The sequence below is a fragment of the Rhea americana genome, unplaced genomic scaffold (genome assembly GCF_003343005.1).
Source record: "Rhea americana isolate MKP2758 unplaced genomic scaffold, rheAme1 scaffold_0, whole genome shotgun sequence".
Lineage (NCBI taxonomy): Eukaryota > Metazoa > Chordata > Aves > Rheiformes > Rheidae > Rhea > Rhea americana.
In genome coordinates, this window is record NW_028185037.1 from 16,856,922 (window position 1) to 16,879,477 (window position 22,556).

General features: G+C 41.0%; 1 protein-coding gene across 1 annotated transcript in view; it reads left to right on the forward strand.

The window, feature by feature from the left end:
* The window catches only part of TG (thyroglobulin), a 169,069-nt gene that overhangs the window by 16,340 nt on the left and 130,173 nt on the right, over positions 1-22,556 (forward strand). The window contains exons 10-20 of the mRNA XM_085319766.1: positions 1,513-2,100; positions 3,348-3,590; positions 3,938-4,075; positions 4,654-4,731; positions 5,098-5,210; positions 5,922-6,033; positions 8,746-8,946; positions 12,911-13,120; positions 15,166-15,320; positions 15,801-15,957; positions 20,605-20,829. Coding sequence (XP_085175892.1) covers positions 1,513-2,100; positions 3,348-3,590; positions 3,938-4,075; positions 4,654-4,731; positions 5,098-5,210; positions 5,922-6,033; positions 8,746-8,946; positions 12,911-13,120; positions 15,166-15,320; positions 15,801-15,957; positions 20,605-20,829 — 2,220 coding nt within the window. The remainder of the gene's footprint in view (positions 1-1,512; positions 2,101-3,347; positions 3,591-3,937; positions 4,076-4,653; positions 4,732-5,097; positions 5,211-5,921; positions 6,034-8,745; positions 8,947-12,910; positions 13,121-15,165; positions 15,321-15,800; positions 15,958-20,604; positions 20,830-22,556) is intronic.

Sequence of the window (22,556 nt, forward strand, 5' to 3'; positions counted from 1 at the left end):
GTTGCAGGGCTACTTGGAATAGTAGGTAATACAGTGTATATAAATTTTGATACTGCAAAGCCAGTTCCTTTTTCTTTTGGTATGTAGAGAAGGCATGCTCAAAAGAGAAGAGCCTGAACTCATCTTGTTAGCAGGCACTGAGTTCTGTCTCTGCTGAAGTGTGTGGCTAATGTGTATATCGACCCTGATATCCATGAGACCTGGAGCATCTATGTAACTGAACATGCTCCCTAAACTTGCCCTTGCTATGTGAAAAAGCTCTTTTACTTCCAAGACCAAATAACGTGTGTACTGTCACTGGCTAATGTTTGTGTTGAAAGCTGAGGAACTTCAGTGTATTAATCCATAAATCTGGAGTCATTTAGCTCAACAATATATCCTCGACTTAATACGACTTTATAGAGGTCTGAACATAGGAGAGGGATTCAAAGGCTAATAGGTTTCTTATAAAGATCATGCAATTGGGCTAGAAAAATGAGTCACAAACAAATTAATTGCTTATTTAATTTATCATTAATTTAGCAGCTTAAATTAKCTTAATTTACCATTACATCTTGCTTGAGAACTACCAGCTAGCTCTTCTGCCCTTCCATTAATAAAATGTAATGGCAGAAGGAAGCATGCAGACTGAGGGTATTTCTTGAATGATTTTCTGAACTTCAGTGAAATACAAATGGCCTCTCAACCAAGAGCTGAGCCTGCTCCTCACTTTGGAAGCAATAGCAGATTATCCAGTAGGTGATGATAGTGAAGACACTCTTTTGAATAGCAGTTTTCAGAAGTAGCGGGGAATTTATTTATTGCARTGCTGTTGAACCAATAGGAGATTTATTCATAGCAACCTTTCTGGAGTGCAGTCAAAAATAAACAGGTTCATAATGATCTGGTATGCTACAGGAGATGAGCACCTACGTTTTGCTTTTTGTAGAGCCACTTGGTGGCAAAATGAGATTGGTTCTGGACTTGGCAGTTTCCAAAAGAAACAAATTTGCTCATGCATTTTGAAAGACAGTGTTTCTATAAGGAGCTGCAYATTTGAAAGAGAACAGGCAATGAGGACAACAGTAGTTGAAAATTCTTGTTATGTCCAAAGGAAAACAAAATCTGCCTTATTCAGGTAGTTCTAATGATACCAGAAGGTTTTAATCYTTACTCTGCCAAGGACTGGCTAAATAAGGATTAGCTGTCAGATTTCAAGTGTATCTGAAAACACTTCAGGAAAGTGTTTATCAGAATTGAGCTCCTAACCCCCACTAAGAACAGAGGGCACCCAACATGCTCAGGTGTTTTTAAAAATCATATCTATATGCATCTTTCAGTGCTCACATGCCTCTGGAAATCTCACCGTGGTTCAACATAGCAGAATTAGGGCCTCTTAATAATGGGCCAAAATGTTGTTTGTATTAGGACAAGTGATCAAATATTGGTTACAGTGGAAMCTGAGGATGTTCATGTCAGGGGTATACCTTGGGTGTGCTCATAAGGTGTACTCTGCGTGTTTCTTTTCCCCAGGCCCAAGTGCTTGCCAAGTAGCAGCTGGTCAGGAGTTCCTACGGACTGTGGAACTCCTGTTGTCAGACCCAAGTGCTCTGTCTGAGCTCTCCAGCATTTACATCCCCCAGTGTGAAGCTGATGGTGCCTGGAAGCAGGTACAGTGCAGTGGCCCTCCTGAGCAAGCCTTTGAGTGGTACCAAAGGTGGATAGAGGAGAATAACGAAGGCAAAACTCAGCCTGTTGWTAATCTGTTGAATGTAATAATTGGATATAAAGAGGCTGCTTCCAGAGGATTTTCAGCTTTTATTAAAGCTTTATATGAGGCCAGGCACCAGAATATCTTCCCAGCATTCACCAAATACTCATCCTTTGCTGATCTGTCACCCGAAGTGCTGGAAGGCAATGTGACAGATACATCTGAGAACATTTTACTGGATCCATATACRTTCTGGCAGCTTCTGAATGGGCAACTGACCTATTACCCAGGAGCTTACACTGATTTCAGTGCTCCATTAAGCCACTTTGAACTTCGTGATTGTTGGTGTGTTGACAGCAAAGGTGAAGAGCTGCAAGGAACAAAAGCAAAAGTGAACCAGGTCCCAACATGTAAGTAACAATATCTGCATGTAAGTGTTTCTTGTCTTTGTTTTTATACTCCCCCCCCCCCCAAAAAAAAAAAAAAAAAAGTCTTTTCAAGTACTGCAAAGTAGGAGATAACCACTTGGAGAAAGATCATTGATACAGTCATTACTGCTAGCCACCAAAGGTGGAGTAACTTGTTTCTGGAAAAAAAAAGGGACACTCAGCTTTGGCAAGCTTCCAAAGTTCCATATGAAGTTTGTGTGGATTTTATAATTTAGAACATGGATGTAATACATTTGCRGAAGGTCCATTGGCCAGGCAACAAAGGACACTTTACAGTCAACAGCAATATTTGAAGACTTTTATGGAGAATTCGCTATTAAGACTGATCATAAAGTTTTCAAGAGTGCCATAAAATGAGGCAAGAGGAATTTTCTTTACTATTTCTTATTATTCAGTCAAAAGAGTAATAGATATACCCTAGAAGTCACTTGAAGAATGAGACCAGCCCTGAAGTTTGATAAGCCCCTTGTCTAGAGCATTTTCACCACAGCTGTTGGACCTTCTTTGGAGTTACTTCAGCAGATGAATTAAATCATAAATGTAGTCAGTAAAATGATTCTTATCACACAGTAATTTTCCAGATGAGAGGAAGAGACAGGACAATGAATGGTAAGCTTTCAAATGGGAGAAGARCACAGGAGAAGTCAGTTCTGTATCCCAGTGGGAAATAAAGGGCACAAAGAAGATAGTAGAGAGGAGAAGATAGTAGAGAGTAGACAAAGTAGAGTGGTTTTAGAGAAGCTTTCACCAAACTGGTTCAGTTTTGGACTTGCCATATTTGAGTCAAAGAGTAGAAATATAGAAAGGACAGGYGAAGAGTTCCTGCCACTCTGCACCCAAAGGATATATTTTGTTTCCTTTCTCACAGTCTTTTCTGTTTATCTACTTTTCAGGGCAGGGACTGAGAGGCAGATCTATACAAATATATTAACTTAACTTTGTGTGTAACCTGTGAGAAAAAGGTACCTTAATACCATTCTGGCTTTGGCAGTTATGTTTGGGGATTTGGAGAGCTGAGGAGTGCTCAGGTGGCTCCTGGTACTTTTTGACTTTTGCTGTCATATAGCTAAGCAGCGACAAATCTCATTGACTGCAGGATGACAAGGTTTCATGAGTGCAGGTGCTAATTGAAAGACCATCTAGTTTTCATGCACAAATCCGCGTTGAATTTAGATGAAGTGCACTAAAATACCCTTTGTCTTCCACAGGCCCTGGTATATGTGAAAGTGTTAAGCAGGAAGCCATGAAATTTGTGGAGGAAGTAGAACAACTCATCCTAACAGCCAATAATTCCCATTTCCCTTTTGGGGAGGGCTTCTTAATGGCAAAGGGAATACAGCTCTCAAACAGTGACCTCTTACGGTCTGCTAGGCCCTACGATTCAGAGAGCCTGATCTCCGAAAAGCTGTTATCAGATAGTGACTACGCTTTCCAACTGGCTGCCCAGTCAGGTAGGTGAAAGGGAAATGAGAGCTTTTAATTAAATGGGTTAAAGCCTGTGATGTATGCAAAAGCACTCTACATCAAATTCAGCTTGTGTTGAAAACAGGTGAAACTCAGCACTTGTAATAAATTGGTGCAATTAACCTGCCTACTCGCAGGCTGATTTTAGTCATCCTGTATGTGTGACACAAGGCATATATAAGATCTGGACATTTGTCATCCTTTGTGTACCTGCAGTGTTTGTTATTTTTCCCTCTGAAGTACAGGAAATGATCAGATGTTTGCAAATGTGCTTTTTAAAAAATCTCCTCCTGTGTTCAAATACTAGTATCTGTTTCTTACTTATCTTTTGTAGTCTTGCATTTCTATTGGCGGAGTCGCTTTAGCTTAAAAGGTTCTGCTGGGGAAGCAGCACAGCTGGGATTTCATCTTTACATCCCACAGTGTGATGGCATGGGAAACTGGGAGCCAACTCAGTGCTATGAGAGCACAGGTGAGCAGTCAAAACAAAATGCTCTGAATTGTTTGAGCAAAGGAAAGCTAAGCARAATTCTAATAAAAAAGTGCAAAAACCTGTATTTTTGTAACCAAAMCAGAGAGAGATGGATTGGATAGGTGGACTACAAATTGACTGGAGGGAAAAGCTCAAAAGTGCAGGTCATAGAGACTCAAACATCAGTGATTTAAAGTCCAGTTCCTCTCAGGTARTAGTRTTCTTCAGGGGTAAATTCAGGAGCTCRTATTGTTCAACRTCTTCATTAATGACTTGGACAGTGAGATGGGGTGCACTCTCAACAAGTCTATGGATGATACCAAGTTGCTGGGAGCAGATGATACACTGGAGGATAGGTCTGTGATGTAAAGCTTCTACATTCCCATTTCCATCACTACTGTCAAGTGTAGTCCAGGTATCTCTGAATAGCAGAGCTAATTTTGAGTTAGATTTATTGCTTCTTTCTATAGTGCTGGTAAATGTTAAAATCCTTCCAGAACCCAACAAAATGAACAAGGGATACAAGGGAACAAGGGGTAGAAGATCTTAAAATAAGGCTGCTTTTCTTCCCTGGCCAGGTCATTGCTGGTGTGTGGATGAAAGGGGACGCTATGTCACAGATTCCTTGATCTCACGCTCCRTAGAACTCCCCAAATGTAAGTTGTTTTTATTCCCTAAATGTGTGTCCTTATCTGTTCTTACAGATTTTAACCTTTATTGAAAATTCTAATATGATATGATACGATGCAAGGCTTGTTTTTAACCTTTGCAAGAAAAGAGAAAGTAGTTTGATTCTTATGTTTGTTTTGCCTCACATTTATTTAATTTCTACTTTTGGCTTAAATCATATGGGAATGGACCATTTACTGCTATTATCAAACACCAGTCAGGGTTCCTTGCCTGACACTGTAGCACAGCCTAATGGAGATGTGTGAAGGAGCTAGGGGTGCACCTCTTATCTGTAGGTTAGGTTTGAGAACTTGGTTATGTTCTAGCACATCTACGTGGTTTTTCTCTTACAGGCCAGACGTCATGTCAGCGATCTCGAGCCAATGCCTTAATTTCCAGCTGGAGACAGAGCGGTTCAAAGCTCGATGCTACTACAGAGGATCTGTTTGTCCCCTACTGCCTTGAGGTGATTTAACATGATTGAGGGAAGAAGAAATAGAACTTCCTTCATTTTGCTTATGCCATGCCAAAGGCCCGTACAGTTCCAGTCTGTGCTCCTTAAGTATCMCTTATGCATTCAGATTAACTTGAAACAAAAGGGTGGGACAAAACAAAAGCAGGCTTTTTGTTTGCCCTCTGTAAAGCAGGATTTAAGTAGCTTGAGGCAAAGACCAGGACCGGAAGCTCAGTCTTTGCACACACTTCGGTTATGCAAAGGGCCTCTGCTTGTCTCTTACACAGGGCTATCATTAAAAGGCACAACTTAACTGACCGCCTTTTGAGGGGAAAGCTTTTCTTCTTGTGCCATCAGAAAATACTCAGATGGGAGGGAATTAGATGCAGACTTCCCAAAACAGGGTCTCCTATGCTCCTGACAGACATGGCAGTGAGGAGGATGGAGCTTTGAGACTGGCAAGGAACAGAATGCCATTTCAAATCATTTCAAATGTGATCAAATCAGAACTTCATCTCAATGTACAGTTTCCTTCTCTGTATTAAATTAAGTGGGCTGTATTTGAATATTTTTGTTTTGTTTGTCTAGTCAACATTGTATTAGTCCACAAATGTAAATATAATCCAAAGTATATATTTTAACCAAGTTTTTGAGATGTTGACTCTAATATGCTTGTACATAAAAGACATTGCTCTGCAATGACATGTAATTGATTCATCTTAGACAGGAGAATATGCTGTGCTACAGAGATCCTATGCAGATGTTTGGTGTGTAGATCCTGTGTCAGGAGAAGTATTTCAGCGTGGCAGCGAGGATTCAGACGGCAGCCCTGAGTGTAAGTAGTGCTCTTCCCGCAGCCTGTGACACCAGTGATAATGTCTCATGCCTTAYCTTTACTTTTCTTTTCAGAATTCTGCCCGTGAAAATACTAGGGGCTTACAGTTTAGTTACTCAGTGATATGGTGTATACAAGAATGTCACCTTTGAAAGGATAGCTGGAAACAGTATCTCTTTACTTTCTTAATACAAGAAATAAACCAAATTGATGAGCAGGCTTTTCTATATTTCTTTACCTTGAGTTTCTTACCACCACAGAAAATTCTTTGGGCTCATGGAAAAAATTTCTAAGGTAGTAAATCCAGAATTACGGGAACTGGGCCATGTGCACTCTGAGTSCATTTTATGTGGTCCACACCTACTCCATGGAATGAAATTAAATCTATATAAATCTATATAATCTTTATAATGTCTTCAGAGACACATGGCGCAAGAAGYGTTGAGGTCTCACTGAGAGGGTTGATTCAAGAAGCTTATGAATCCCTGCTCTGAGGAACTCGAGATGCCTTATTYTTGCTTCTGACGATTTTTGAATGGCAGTGTCAACTCTTTGTTTAAAGTCAAAGTGCTTCCTTTTACCTTGACTGAGCTGCAATTAAACAGGTATCTGCTGAGAAATCAGCCGTGCTCTCCTGCTTTCGTGTTGTTCTCTGAGGCCCTGTCTGTACTGACTCATTGTGCCCATTTTTGACCCTGAGTTAACTGATGTGGCACTGCTTACACCCACATRGCTAGGCTGTCTTTTTCAAGCAAATGAACGGCCTCATGCTTATTGGGGACATCCCTTTGCCCATTTTATTTGCCACTTTGCCAAAAGGCCAAGGCCACCAGGGCATTTTTTAAAGTTTTAGCAGTACGGGTAGGACAGTCATAGAATCTTAGAATCAGTAAGGTTGGAAGGGACYTCTGGAGATCATCTAGTCCAACCTCCCTGCTCAGCAGGGGCACCTAGAGCATGGTAGACAGGGTTGCATCCAGGCGAGCCTTGAAGATCTCCAGAGAAGGAGACTCCACAACCTCTCTGGGCAACCTGTGCCAGKGCTCCGTCACTCTCACAGGGAAGAAATTCCCCATCACGCTCAGGCAGAACTTCCTGTGCTTCAATTTCTGCCCATTGCCTCTTGTCCTGTCACATGGGACAACTGAAAAGAGTTTGTCCCCATCCCCTTGACACCCTCCCTTCAGGTGCTTGTACACACTGATAAGACCCCCCTCAGGCTTCTCTTCCCCAGGCTGAAGAGGCCCAGCTCTCGCAGCTGTTCCTCATAGGGCAGGTGCTCCAGCCCTCTGATCATCTTTGTAGCCCTACGCTGGGTTCTCTCCAGTAGCTCCATGKCTCTCTTGTSCTGGGGAGCCCAGAACTGGACCCAGTCCTTGAGATGAGGCCTCCCCAGGGCTGAGGAGAGGGGCAGGATCACCTCCCTYGGCCTGCTGGAAGCACTCTTCCCAATGCACCCCAGGAGACCATTGGCCGCCTTGGCCACAAGGGCACATTGCTGGCTCATGGTCAACTTGTCATCCACCAGCACTCCCAGGTCCTTCTCTGCAGAGCTGCTCTCCACAAGGTCAGCCCCAACCTGTACTGGTGCATAGGGTTATTTCTCCTTAGGTGCAGGACYCTGCMCTTGCCCTTGTTGAACCTCAGGAGGTTCCTCTCYGCCCARCTCTCCAGCCTGTCCAGGTCTCTCTGAATGGCAGCACAGTCCTCGAGTGTATCAGCCACTCCTCCCAGCTTGGTATCATCAACAAACTTGCTGAGGAGGCACTCTGTCCCCTCATCCACGTCCTTGATGAAGAAGYTGAMCAGGATGGGACCCAGGACTGAGCCCTGGGGGACGCCACTAGCCACAGGCCTCCAACTAGACTCCACGCCAYTGATGACGACCCTCTGAGCTCTGCCTTTCAGCCAGTTCTCAACCCACCTCACTGTCCAYTCGTCTAACCCACACTTCCAGAGCTTCTCTAAGAGGCTGTTATGGGAGACAGTGTCAAAAGYCTTGCTGAAGTCAAGGGAYACAAYGYCCACTGCTCTGCCCTCATCTACCCAGCCAGTCAGTCCATCATGGAAGACTATCAGATTGGTTAAGCAGGATTTCCCCTTGGTGAATCCATGCTGATCACCTTCTTTTCCTCCATAAGCTTAGAGATGACATCCAGAAGGAGCTGTTCCATCACCTTTGCAGGGATGGGTGTGAGGCTAAAGCCCATATCCTGGCGCTGTTCTGTTAAGCAGTAGTGACAGCCCGAGTCTTCACCTTTACTGCCTTGTTTCTTTARTTCTTAAGCTAGTGATTTTCTGCTTTACATTTCCCATAGAAAATTTGGAATAATAACTTCCTGGCTTCAGGCTGCCAGGACATCTACAGCAGAGTAGATGAGTTTGTACAAGGATTGAACTCATTGGATCTACTTTTGTGTGCATAGTTCTTCAAGCATATTACCCTATGTTTTGAAGGTGTTAGGCTTGGACAATTTGGCTATTTCTAAATGSAAATAAAAATATTATGAACACTTAACGACCTTGCTCAAAAATTCTTACTAATAAGATGGATTTGATTTTTTTTATTAAAATAACAGCATCTAACTTATATACAGTCAAATTTTTGACAAGAAAGGATCCAGTTAATGCATAATGAATATCAGTATCATATTTTGTATCTCTCTCCTATTTACTTTGTTCTGAATTTTACAATCAATTTCTCTTTTTAAGGTCCTAGTTTCTGTAACATGCTGAAGTCCAAAACTAGTTTACGACAAATTGGCAAAGGCTACATCCCACAGTGTGAAGGAGACAGTGGGATCTTCTCACCCACTCAGTGCAGTCAAGATCAGGAAAGCTGCTGGTGTGTCTTTGACAATGGAGAAGAGGTGCCYGGGACACGAGTTAGCGAAGGAAGACCTGCATGTGAAAGTGAGTTGTTATTTGAAGCAAATTACTTCCAGTCAAGTCAGCTCTGGAACTGGATCCCAATCATAAGTTCTCTAGTATTTGGCTGTATTAGGACTTAAGTTTATTTGTTCAAACTGTTATAGAAATTTTTGCTTGAATTGTATGATTATCTTTGTGTTACAACTGTATTTCTGAGATTTGAAACCCACCTGGGCATGATCTCCAGTTTTCTTCAGGGTTCAAGTGCTCTGTCAGGGAGAAAGGAGAAAGGAAGTGAATCTTTGATTTAGTAACCAATTTTATGAGTAAGGAAAAGTTGAAACAGTTGAACTATTAAACTTAGCTAAAAAGTCAAAGTGAACACTTTGCCACAGATTTGAATGTGGTCCAGTGTGAGCTGGCTGTAGGATTAAAAGCCATTCAAGTGACTAAAATAAAATTTAAAAAATGTATGTTTCTGCTATTCCAAATCTTGGCTTGTGACCAGAATTATGAAAGGGTTTTGCCAAAATACTGCATATCCACAGAGTATTTTCTGCGTGACCAGAGCTGTGAAGAACAGGAATTCAGTCATGGTTTCCAGCATGACATCCAAATGGGAGAGGTCTGGATAAATTTATTTTCCAATGGCCTTTATAGATTCCCCCCACCCTCAATCACTGAAGTGAAGCAGAACAAATTAAACTTTATTCAGGGCTATGCTCCAAAGTGCAATGATTAATAGAAACTGGAGGTGTGAAAAAACCTTCAGCACCAGAGTTAGTGCCTCATCACTGTTTCCATAATTCTGTTGTTTTTTAAATGAAGGCTGTCAGCAGATTTRAGCAAACTAGACAACGTGACGTGTTGCTCAAACTTCTCTCTGCGATTCTGGTGCTTACAGAGCAACGTGTCACCAACCAAATACCTGACAGTGTTAGCCCAACTAGCTGTGATACATTCTAATCTAATAGGTAACTTCTCAGTCCTCTTGGAAACCAACCTACAACACTGTTTTCCTTGAACTTTTTGGTACCCAGAGATTTATACAGATGGGATTTTGTGGGAAGCCTCAAGAAGATCGCAGAGTCATATCTGCGCCTTGCAGTGCAGAGCAGTGCAGAGGGAGATCTACAACGGAGCTCCGAATGAATTAGCTCCAGAGCTATAGCAGTGTAGCCATGTGAGCCTAGCAGTTCAGGGGAGCTATTTAGCTCTTCAGAGAAGCAGAGCTAATTAGTCTAACAACTGCTATGCTGCTGCCATCCTGCTTTCACATTATGATCTAGTGTCTCTGTGGGATGCCGGACTCTGTAATCTATATTTAGCATTTTGTTTGTACCAGCTGGAGAAAACTCAACRTGACGTGCTGCACTGACTTTCTGATAGACTCTGAAGGTGAACAAAGAAAAGTGGAAGAGCTTCTAGTACGCCAAGGATAAGCAGGAACTGGTCATAAATGCTAAATCCTTGGTTTGTCTTTAATTCCATGAAAGCTCTGTATTTTACCCTAAATTCCAAGAAATTTTTATGGAGGAGGGTCTAGTTGTACCCTGAGATGAACCCTAAGATGATTTACATTTCACTTGCTTTTCTGCTATTTCTTGGCATCCTGTAATTCTATACTTTTCCTAATGGTATTAGTGACTGAATGATTAATGACCTTTTATTTTTTAAAAGTCTAAGCTGAAAGAGATGCTAACTGATTTAAAAATATAGCAGAAASAGGGCTTTGCTGAGAGATATATGCTATTTTCTGCATGGCGAGACTTGAGAAATACTATAGAAGATTTTTCTTTTATTTTCTTTTTTTTTTCTCATGGATTTTTGGAAAGATGGTGCAACCTTCTCATACTAAACATCTTGGTTACAGAGTAAGGATAAAGAAGCAAAAGTTATTTTTCCCTCAGTCTATCCAGCTTATATCTCCAGTCCTGGGCACTACTAATAAATGTTCTGGAGAAAAGGAAGGGGAGAAACCATTCCAATATCTAGGACATGTTGTCCATCAGAAAAAGAAGCTGTTGTGGTGGGAAAATACAATAAATTTCTCCTCCARTTTCAGGACAGCTGTAAACAGCAAGTATAACTTTAGAGTGCCCAGTACCTGCAATTTCATTAGATTAATTATTTCCATGGAAGATAGGATCCAACTTTTTCTCCTTGACATGCACCAGAGAGCTGATGCCARTTATCCTAGTAGTCCCCACTGGCACTTTCCATCTTCATGCCCACTTTCCGCAATTCTGACAGAGATAGGGGAGAGACTTTTCCAAAGAAGTTCCTGGAGGCAGTGATTTCTTAATGGAGAGCTTTAGAAACACTTGCRAAAGAAGTGTCAGTATTCAGTATGGTTCTGGTTCAGTCCAACAGGACCAAGAAARTGGGGAAAGAAACRTTAAGTATAATAAAACTGTGCAGCYTGATAACAATAGAAAAGGAGGTGGTGCCTGCAGAGGGGATTAAATGAGCAGATTACTGGCTCAACTGGCTAACTGATGAGGGACTTGAACTGAAACCTTGAATGAACCATACCAGGAAACCATCAATCACTTGTATGKTTTTTGGCTGATTATTGCTCTAGTTTATACCACCAACTCTCTTGGAACAAACAGTACCAGACTGTAGCAGCAAATGGCTGAGAGCAAGTTTGACTTTCCAGGCATAGGTATTGGAGCAGTGAAGGAGACTGTACACTGACTTTTATATACTTTATCTAAAGAAATATTAATAGGAATTGAACTTGATGTAATTTATATTGGTAAGAATAAGTATTGGTATCTCCYGTAGTAATACCTTTTGATCCAAAATCTCTGGAGGTGTATTAAAGTTCATAAAGCAAGGGTGCCGTGTTTCCGTCTTAAACAAACAGACTGGAATCAAAGTCACTGAGTGAATAGAGGAGGAGTGCAATGCCCCTTTTACAAAGTTATTACAGAACACATTTTATAAAGGACACTTGTAAAATAACGTATGTTTGGTAAACCAGAGAGAGGAATTTAAAAGTTTTTTTTATTAGACATTGTAGTGTCCAGGGCAAGCAAAGATGTGCTGTAGCACAATGGATGACAGATCTATCCTAACATCCTACCGTGTTTTATACTTTRTCTGAAGTGGCAGTTAAGTAGTTAATTTCCACAAGCTCCATTAAGAGAGAGACTGGTCGGAACTGAACCATCAGCAATGTCTATCTTCCTTCAGTGACTAAGGATTGGGACTGATCTGGGCATTGGTATTTGGAAAATGATCTGTATGTACCAAACAAAGGAATTTTAATGTGAGAAGTTTTTCTTTTATATCTATTTCTGAGGCAATTGTTTTTTTTTTCTTTCCATATGTTTTATAGCTCAGGAGCTCAGAAGTGTTTATCTATTACAAGATTTATTCACTAATGAGGTTGGGAGTTGGCTAATGCTGAGTAAAGCAATGCTTTTGTACTGATCAGTAGAAATTAAAYGTTGCAGTTAGCCTGCTAACTGTCTTTTATAGTACATTAATGGGGTGAAATGTACTGTATTGATGCAGAGYGAGTCTGGATGCAGACTTCACACTCCAAAACTCTGTATTACAGTTAGGGACCTGCTGGGTTACCAGAAATGTACTACTGTTCCTGGAGACACTACAGTCGCGAGTTCTTTCTTCTTTTCAAGGTTTGCTCTGAATAGAATTGAATTTTTGGCCCTGCTGGTGGATCTCTTTTGTAAAGGKTCACTGTGCTGGTGGTTAGAAACCTTATTTCCTGCTTACATGTATTCCGAACTGCTTTATACTCATTCATTCTTATAAATGGTGCACATAGCTTTCTGGACCCAATGCCTTACCCCTCAAAACCAATATGAGCCTTTTCATCAACTTTAGTAAACTGAATCATGCTGACATCAAACAGGATCCAAGCTGATACCGGTGGGAAATGGTTTTCACTGTTGATGTGGAGGTTATGAGGACRTTTTACTATGAATGCTTCATATGCTAATACTAATGTATCCTCTTTTTCGTATTCTTGAAGGTCCTCAGTGCGCTTTGCCATTCGGTGCCTCATCTGTTCTCAATGGAGCTGTGTTCTGTGCAAACGTTTCCGGGCAAGCTTCAAGCCTTCAGCAGTGCCGGCTGGTGTGTCGCCAAGGCTTCCACAGCGCCCATTCGAGCACGTCGTTTCAGTGCGACCKACGGCAGCGGCAGTGGGTCTCGGCTGCCCCGCTCCTTCAGGCCTGCCAGAGTACGTGGAAACTGCCGCGGGTTGGGAGCGACGCAAAGCAAAGCAAACRCGTATCCTAAAAGCTACTTTCATGCTGAAGCTGCCGTGTGAATTACGAGAGGACACAGCAATTATAGTAGAGTTTCTAAATTAAGTCCAAGTAGATTAGTCCTGTTTTCTGCCATTATCATCATCAGCATCTGTCTTTTGCCTGGCTCCTGCACCATGAACAGTCCCACTTTTCTGTAATAATAGAGTCATAAATAGACATTCAATCTATATGCAGATTTTTCTTTGCAAGTTAAAGGATGCTGGCACCATGAAATGGTTCTGAAGGAACCACTTAGTCGTGGAAGAACAGATGAGCACCAGATGTTTGATTTTGGCACAACTTGAGTGTTTATTCGCATAATCAAGTCACTGTTACTTCTGCATCCTTTCATAGCGATCTGTTTAGGATTGTTGCAGTCTTCATTGACTGCTTTGTGGTATTTTTCAAATTGTTTTTCTCTTAAGAAAAAAAGTACTTCAAATGTTGGAAGAATCAACTGTTTGTTCACAGCTCGTGATCAGATATTGTTGGCTTTTTCAATTACTCTAAATTAAAGATAAATTCTAATCAAAACAGCAGGTTTTAGCACTGTTGAATTGTGAGAAATACCGATCTTGATACCAAMTTTGCAGCTAATCCTCATCTCCCATTCTAGAATCCCTTGTACTCAAATATTTCTGATGTATTCCCAGTCTTCCATTACAAATGTAGACAGTTTTGAACTTCAGATTTCAATTTGAGACTTTTGTCTGTCCTTTAATCATGTTTCCTACACTTCTGTACCTTACACTTGTACACTTTTGATGGCAGTTGAGTAACTATTTGTAAGGCTGCAGGAGAGCACCTGGCAGTCTAACAGGAGCTTCTGTTTAATGCAAGCTGAGGGACTTCTCTCAGTAATTTGTGTTTGAAATAGAGCATGACTTTAAGGACAGAGAGAAAAAAAAAGAAATAATAGTAAAAATGAAATTGATGGTGATTGAATAAACTTCACAGTAATGGAGAATTTACCACAACACTTAGCAACTTGTCCTAATGGATAATTACCCACACTCTTAAAAATCTTATTTCTTGTTCCTTACGTGTGCAGTTACAGACTGTTGTCAGGTCAGTTCTCTGATAAGCTGCACAGACAGAGGTCTGTGTGCCTTTGGGGAAGAAGGAGGCTGTCCAATCCTTTGGTTGTTCCCACCACTGCTCTTGCAACGCCCCGGATTTCCCCCGCAGGTGTTTTGGGGCCTGTGGCCTGGACGTTGCGTTCCCGCGGTGGTAATTGCACGCGATACAGCGCGTGTCCCTGGGAGAGATGGGTGAGAGCAAGCTCTGCCAGTTCCCCAGGCTAGTGGCGAAAGAGCCAGCTGGAGCCATTTGGAGGCTGCGTGACAGCTTTAGTGTGGTGCTGAATCTGAGATAGCAAGCCCTCCAAGAAGCCTAGCATCAGCGTAATTCCTGTGGAGTCTGGAAATTTATACTTTTTCCCTGGCTGAGTAATTCTGTGTTTCTGTGCTGTCCATAGAGGTGCTTTGACATCTCACATTCATTTGGTTGTCTGCTAGAACATCACATCTTTCTTTATTCCCCACGAGTTTCTTTCAGAGTTACTGTTTTCAGGGCAGCCTTCACCCTTTAACACTAAATCTTGTTTTCCTGTTTCCTTTCTAAGTATTGGCAAAACCTCAGCTTTCATCTAGCTCTCTGGAAATTCCCATCTGCCAACACTTATTAAAAATAATCACTAATGATCCAGATTGTTCCTTATTCTTCTGTGAGTTAGTGCTAGTAATTAGTAAAACAGATCTTTATTATTATGTAACTACATCATATGGCTTTTTGCCTAATGCAAAACAAATATTTTTCAAGCACTTCTATTGCTTACTGCTTCCATCTAGTAACGGAAAATACTACTAATGCGAGATCAAAATTCAGATCAATGTCGTCTTTTCCCCAAAGTAACTTTGAAAGCTAGTTTCTATATTAAATAGGCTAATAATTACCCTTTCTATTTGTTTTTTAGAGCTCCAGTTATTTCAGACAGTCCAAGCTCAAACACACTTTCAACTACTACTACCTCCTCAGACGACTTGTAGTTCTGACTACTCAGGATTACTCCAGGCCTTCCAGATTTTTATTTTAGATGAGATGAAGGCTCGTGGTTTCTGTGACCTCCAGGTAATTTCATTTCCATATTCTCTGTTAGTTAAAAAGAGAGGAGGGGGGGAAAAAAAAGGTGGAAGGGAGTTTAACAAGAAGACACCATGAAATCTGTCAGAATTGACAGCACTCCGATATGGATGGTTGGGAAAACAGCATACTGGGACTCGCTGTCCTCACATCAGCGGGTAAGTTTAGTTGTAGCCATAGAAGCCATACCATATCAGTCCAATATTTATGAAAAATACATTTTCCTAATGGAATTAAATGATTGAATTTGACTCAAACTGATGAATGTTTTAATTATTCTTGAAGTAAGTAACTGACCTGCTAAAAATAAATTTTTCTAGTTCTACATCTGTTTTTTGGGCCCGTCTGGAAACACTGCTTCTTACTAAGTGTACRCTTTGAGCAGAGTAGTGCAAGTAACTAGGGAAAGTCAGGAACAAGAAGGTTCTAGGTTYGCTGACCTTACTTTCACTTAACTTTGAATTCAAGGTAAATGCATTTGGAAACACCGGGTCGGTTTCTGTCTGCGACGACTCCACGGTGCGTGTGGAGTGCCTGAGCGTGGACCGCCTCGGCGTGAATGTCACCTGGAGGACTCAGCTGGGAAACATCCCTACCGCTTCGCTCCCTGACTTGCATGATATCGGTAGGTTTTTCCTCTGATGCTTCTGTGCATGAAGCCTGGTTTATTTTTAATTATTTTGCTTCCTTTTGTCTGTTCTTAGGAGATGCTAGCAAGGTAGCTATAGATGCTCACTGAAAGACACTTTTCCTCTAACACTGATATTGTGTTTTAGAGCCTTCAGCATTGATGTATTCCTGTTTTCAGGCTGTAGATACACAGTGGAAAGGAGCTACAATYAGGTGTTGCTTTCAGATAGGTCTCTCTCTCCCAGCTTGGCTAACTGACATTGAAATTACTTTTTTGGGCATGAGCAGATGTTAATTTCCATTGGGCAGGTCCCTGGAAGGAAAAAGAAGATATATTACTTCTTGGGTTAGACTTGGGAAAACTACACATGTATTGCCAAAAATATARAAACACTTAAAAGAAATTAATTATCTTTTCCTGTTCTGTTTGTTATACTGCCTTCAACACTAAAGTGACCCTTTATCTCAGAAGTCMTAGAGCAGGGACACAGAATCCATTGATGGGTAGATCTTTACCACAGTTTCCAAGCGAGTTAGAGCGTAACAAGCTTCCTCCAAAGCAGTCCGTGTTTCCCAGTAAAAAAAACCAAACAAACAAACAAAAAAAACCACTATAAGATATATCCCAAAGTCAAATGCCCTCTGTGCCAGCATTTCTCTAGTTCTAGGGCTTTTTAATGATGTTCCCAGCACTAAATATAAATAAATCTGTCTGCACATGTTCTTCCCTTTAATTTTGGGGTGTGGAAATGCATGCCCTACAGTTTTTGCCTGATCAGAACAGAGTTCAAAAGTTTTCAGAACTCGGACACTGGGTATACTGGTTATGTGGTTACTGGCTATACAATTTGTTTATGTTTACATCTATTCAGTTGCACCAATTATAAGGGAAACATGAATATTAAGTGGTTTGTGGAAGGTGGATCAAAGTATGAGTCTGTTTGGTTTTATGTTAAAGTTTGCTTTAGAAAATGTTCTGCATCGAGGGCATTACATTTTTGACCCCTCTCTGCACTATAATTTTCCTACAGTACTAAAATTGCTTTTCAGGGAATGACTGTTTGCTGCAAGAAGAGATAGTRCGAGTCTAGTCTGGGGACATCAGGCAACTGGTGTGCTCTCAGTGGGCTGTGAACCTGCGGTCTGTGTACTCTTGGCAGCATCGATCTCTATTGCCTTCTGAAGCAGCTTTGAGTCTGTCTGTCTGAGGCATTTTTTGCATCATCACTGGTGTATTTGCACATTGATTATGCAAATTTGAAAATCAGCATTATGAAAATAGCTTTGTTCTTTTTCTAGCTTCTTTATAGGTAAGTGAGAAGTCTTTTGTCCTGTGAAGTAGCTGAGAGAAAAACTTGCTAAACAGGAGCACAGTGTGCATATGTTTCCAATGAATAAATAGCCTCAGATCCAAATCACTCATGAATGCTTTATTACTTTTTTTCTTACAGACATTTCCATGTATTAAATTTTGAGGCCGTGCAAATCCCTTCCTGAAGGAGCTTATACTGTTTGGCTTTGTAGCTTAGATCCCAGGCTTAAAATTTTGAGGAACACTTGCARCAGTTTCTCCTGCTCTTCCCTTTCCTGTTAAAGAGGCAAAAATATTAAGGACTATTAAAATGAGCTTTTGCTGGCTAAACATTTAGTAAACAATTCCCATCAGTGAAACTGGAGGAGATCCCTGCTCTATACACTAGTTATTTTAAGCTTTGTGCTCTATATTTTTCTTAAAGAAAAAAAAAAGAACAGATTTACCTTTTCTTGTTCTATTTCTTCCTCTCTGTCTCTCTCTGTCTCTCTCTGTCTCTCTCTGTCTCTCTCTGTCTCTCTCTGTCTCTCTCTGTCTCTCTCTGTCTCTCTCTGTCTCTCTCNTCTCTGTCTCTCTCTGTCTCTCTCTGTCTCTCTCTGTCTCTCTCTGTCTCTCTCTGTCTCTCTCTGTCTCTCTCTGTCTCTCTCTGTCTCTCTCTCATTTTCTGATTTGGTCAATGAAGTTCTAGCAAGTGGCCTAATCCTTTTACTGTGAAAATCAATACTTTGCTCACCAGCAGCAAACCCTACATCAGGCCTCTTCCCATTGCAGAACATGGGGTACAACTGTTTGCAGGGTATTTCTGTATATGAAGAGCTGTACTGTCACCCTAGGTGTCTAAGTCCTTAAATGTATACCAGGCTCTGGATGAATGCCCTGCAAGAAATCTCCTCAGTCCTAGAGGACTTCCAGGAAAATTAACAAAGCGCGAGATACTTGGTARCTTAAATTGCCAAAATGATGCAGCAAAACAGGAGCAAAACCAGGAAAGCAGTGTTTTATCTGCACGGCTGATGTGTGCTGAGCATGCTGAGGGTCCTGGGAAGCTCATCTTGGGCCAGAAGCCGGATACCACGTCAGCTGGGAACTGTGACCCCGGACTGGTCAGCCGTGTTGAAAGCGCTGAACTGTGACCGCTGTGCTGCTTTCGGGACCCGAGGTCATACATTTTCTTTTTTGATGCTGGCTGATGCTGGGTAAGGTGTACCCACCAGTTCTTGGCTGGATGGCCAGAACAGCACTGAATATATAATATATTCTTAAGATTCTGTCTCCTTTAGTTTTCACCAACCTGTCCTTCTGCTGCACTGAAACACTTTTTTTTTTTCTTTTTTTTTTCTTTTTGGCAAAAAGGTCTCACTGTGTTGAGACCTTGCAAGTTTCCTGAGACTGTTAGCCTATTTGATGGGCCATGCTAAATTTTTACTTGCAATATATGATGATATATGTATATTAGAATGTGTGTGTTTGTATGTTAGAATTACACACCTGTTTATATACTTTGTGTGTAAAGGAAAATATACATGTGTGGATACATTGTGCGGTTATATAGCAGACAAATATATGTGACAGAGTTGAGAACTTTTTCAACGTGGGAAAATTTTTTAACTAAAGGAAATTCAGCAGACCAAAGCAGATTCTTACTGGTTTGATTATTTGCTTCTTTTCTACATATGAATTCCTTTAGCTGTCATTTCAAGGTTATTTTTTATTTCTGCTACAGCTAGTTACTAGAAAATTCAGAAGGGCACTTGCTTGTATAAAAGGCTAATCTGCTTCTTCCTGCTTTCAATTACGAGACGATTTTTGGCAAAAACATTTGCAGAGTGTTACTGGTTATGTGGCAATCTCCAATTACTTCCTTGCAAGCTAAGTATTATTTTGGCCTGGGGCTGAACAAAACAAAATATTATTGTGCTGATTACATTGTGCTTCAGTGCAGCAGAAAGAAAGGTTGGTGAAAGCTAAAGGAGATGGAATATTAAGAATATAAGGATACATCTGCCAGCTTTAACACAAGGTCTATTCACTATTTTAGCCCTAACGCCTCGTGTCCCTCCTTTGCAAAGGGGGAAATAACATCTACGTGACAGCTACGATCCATCATTTGTGGACCAATATTTAGACAGAGAGGGCACTATACTTTGAATGCTAAAGGTCTAGGATGATCTTTCAGAGAAAGCATCATAACGCTGCCATCTGTTCAGCACAGCGAACCGGGCAATGTTGCGTCACCGGAGGCTCGTACCTAGTTGTGAAAATCTCTCCTCACTCAACTGGAGAGAGGAGCGCGGGCTGGAGCGCGGAGTCGGGAAGCTAGCCACCGGCGGTACGCTCAGCTGTTTGCCTTGGACACATCGGTCGTGCTGCGGGGAATATAGTCTCTGTGCAGCGTGCAGGCGTTGACATTCCAGGCGCTCGCTTGGCGTATGTAACTTGCTCTCCTTGAAAATTCAACACCCCAAAGCTGCTGGTCTATTCGCAAAACTCAACGTACGGAGCGCGCTCCTGCAGCACCTCCTGTTCGCTGGGGTGCTGGGCTGCCCATCAACTGGAAGGTCTTGTCTTGCGAATTTTCAGCAGTAAAGCGTGCTGAGATTTCCATCAAAGCCGTAAACCCCGTGGAGATAAACAGAATGGATTAGCAAATAAACGCCTCTTGGCACATTATTCCTTGTAGTATTTCTGCTCTGGCCAAACCAGAGAATTTGCAATTGCTCTAGCACTGAAAACTGCCCTAATTCATGTCATAGGAAAAGGAAGCTGTCTGGACAACTAGGAATATAGAAAGTCAGGAAAGATGGCTCAGTGTTTTCCAGCTTCGAATGCCAGCTACAGCTGTTGCTGTAGGGGTGTCTGTTGGATGAGTGTGTACGTTCAATATCAGCACTGTGGCAGGAGCTGATTGTTATAATGTTACAGATGCTGGCCTTCAAAAGTGATCAAAAACCTAAAAAAGTAGCAACCATTTGAAACACTAGGAACCAATAAAATCTGAATGTCAGATAATTGTGGGTTTCATCTGCTGAATTTCATAAAAAGAAACTGAATTTTCTAATTCAGAAATTGAATTTTGTTCTCTGATGCTTTAGTTTTTGAATATATACTATGTTTGGTTGTTTGTTGTTTCTTTAGCACCCTCTATGATACAAAGATTAGGACTTTAATAGGCACTGTACAGATACATTCTTGTCTGCTCTTGCTAATGTGCTTGTATTCTCTTCATATACCTATATTTTTAAGTTAAAGTTCATCTGTCTCTGTATTACTATTTATTTCCCCATTGAGAATCACTATTATGGTATTTTGTTGTTTTTTTCCCCCTTTTAGAAAATGCAATTGTTGGAGAAAATCTCATTGGAGCATTCATAAAACAGATTGAGGAGGGCAGTTTTCTGCTACATTTGGACTCCAGGCAATTCATAGCTGATTCTTTCATTGATTTTCCCCGGGATGAAGAGTTCGATCTGTCTCCAAGAGTTCAGTTAGGATGTAGAAGTGGATTTCGAAGAACTTCATCTCCTGGGAGAACAGTTCCAAATTCACAAGGATGCGGTATGTCTCTGTTTAGCTTTACTTTCTTTGATGTTGTTGGGAAACAGTGTAAAGGTAAAGTTAGAAAATCATCAAGGAACTTATGTTAATGGTTAATCCATGAAAGACATAAAGCATCAATCTGAATGACAAACCTTAGATGRATGAGAATTACAACTAATTCTTACCATTCTATTGCTGCATTGCAGATGAATTTGAAGCAAYGACTTGGAAATAGGCATCATGGAATTGACATTGTATAGAACTTTTTTCTTGGAATTCTTTGAATCTGTMTGGTTTAGAAGGTCTTTCTGTATTGTACGTGATTCTTTATGAGAAGATTCTGCAAACATAATATAAGCCAGTGCTTGAGATGATGATACATTACCCAGAATAGAAACCTAGCTGCAGATATGGCAAAAGTCCTAAGACTGTGAATTCCTGGGCTATGTCCCAGACAGCTGGACTGAGAGGACTCGGATGGAAGCTTTCTCAGTGTTGGCCAACACCCAGACCTGATTGCAATTCTGCCCTCTTTTCATCCTGTTTCCGTGTGTTTAGTCTGCTTCCCTGTGACGGGCTGCCTTTCTATCAACATGCTGCTCAGAGCTGCCAAGCCTAGAGGATCCTCGTGGCTGTTCCTAGCACTCCTGTACACTAGGTCACTCTGCCAAAGGTCCTTTGCCTTAACAGCCCCATTGCTGTTTTTATCAGCATTGACCCTCCTCAGTACAGCACCAACTGTTCCCATTGGCCCAGTTTTCTCAGTGACTCTGAGATATGTCCCAAACTGATGGAAATGACTATGACTAGCTTTTTGAGGAACAAGGGTGTGATGTAGCAGTTCTAGGTATAAAAACAGMAGCAGCAGGTTTTTGGTCAGTTTTCCAGAAAGGGGAATATTTTCARCTGGGAAAGTTTCCCAACTGTGCGACTAAATTTTGAAAACCAGTTTAGAGACTCTAAAAACACATTAAAATGCCTGAGAAGAACTTTGTTTGTTATCATAGCTCTCTTCAGGTTAGGAGAGTTTTCTAATGCTTGGCCTATTGAAAGATCAAATAAATACATAAATTGTTTTCAACTGGTGCTGTCAAAGGGATCTGAATAAGAATCAGTAGAGGAAAGATATATATTGTGAYGTAAAGGTAATTTTGTAAACTTAARATGAACTAACTTAACCAGGGCAGCTCAGTTTGAACATACCTGTGTCTGTGGATTTGTGCAGCTACATTGTGTTTTTATGCATTACTGCAGTTAAGAGAAAGTGAGTATAAAATCAGCTCAGATTCATCCAAGCTGCATTGCAAGCAGTGTTGTGGCTACAGCATTGATACACCCAAAGTGACGTTACTTCTTTGTGCACAAGCCTTCCAGCRTAAACTTACATGGAAGGAAAGAGATTATACCTTTCTCCTGTTGTCCTTTTTATTAGTGCCTCATAAGGCTGGCTTTGGAGGTCAGAATAAATTATGGCATGTTTTTCTCACGTAAGGTACYGACAGCATCATTTGTTAGTTTCTCTATGAAATTGTTTGTTTTAATTTTTTTTAATTGAAAATATAATAATAGTTCCTTATGATACTAACTCAGTAGCTGGAATGAAATGCTGGATTTTTTTTGTTGTTGTTGTTTTTAATTTCTCAAACTATCACCCTTTGATTCTTTTTATATGTTAAAAAAAGAGAAGAAAGCAGACAAAGCAATAAGTACCAGCGCAGTGCCAGATGTTGAGGATTGAAGGTCTT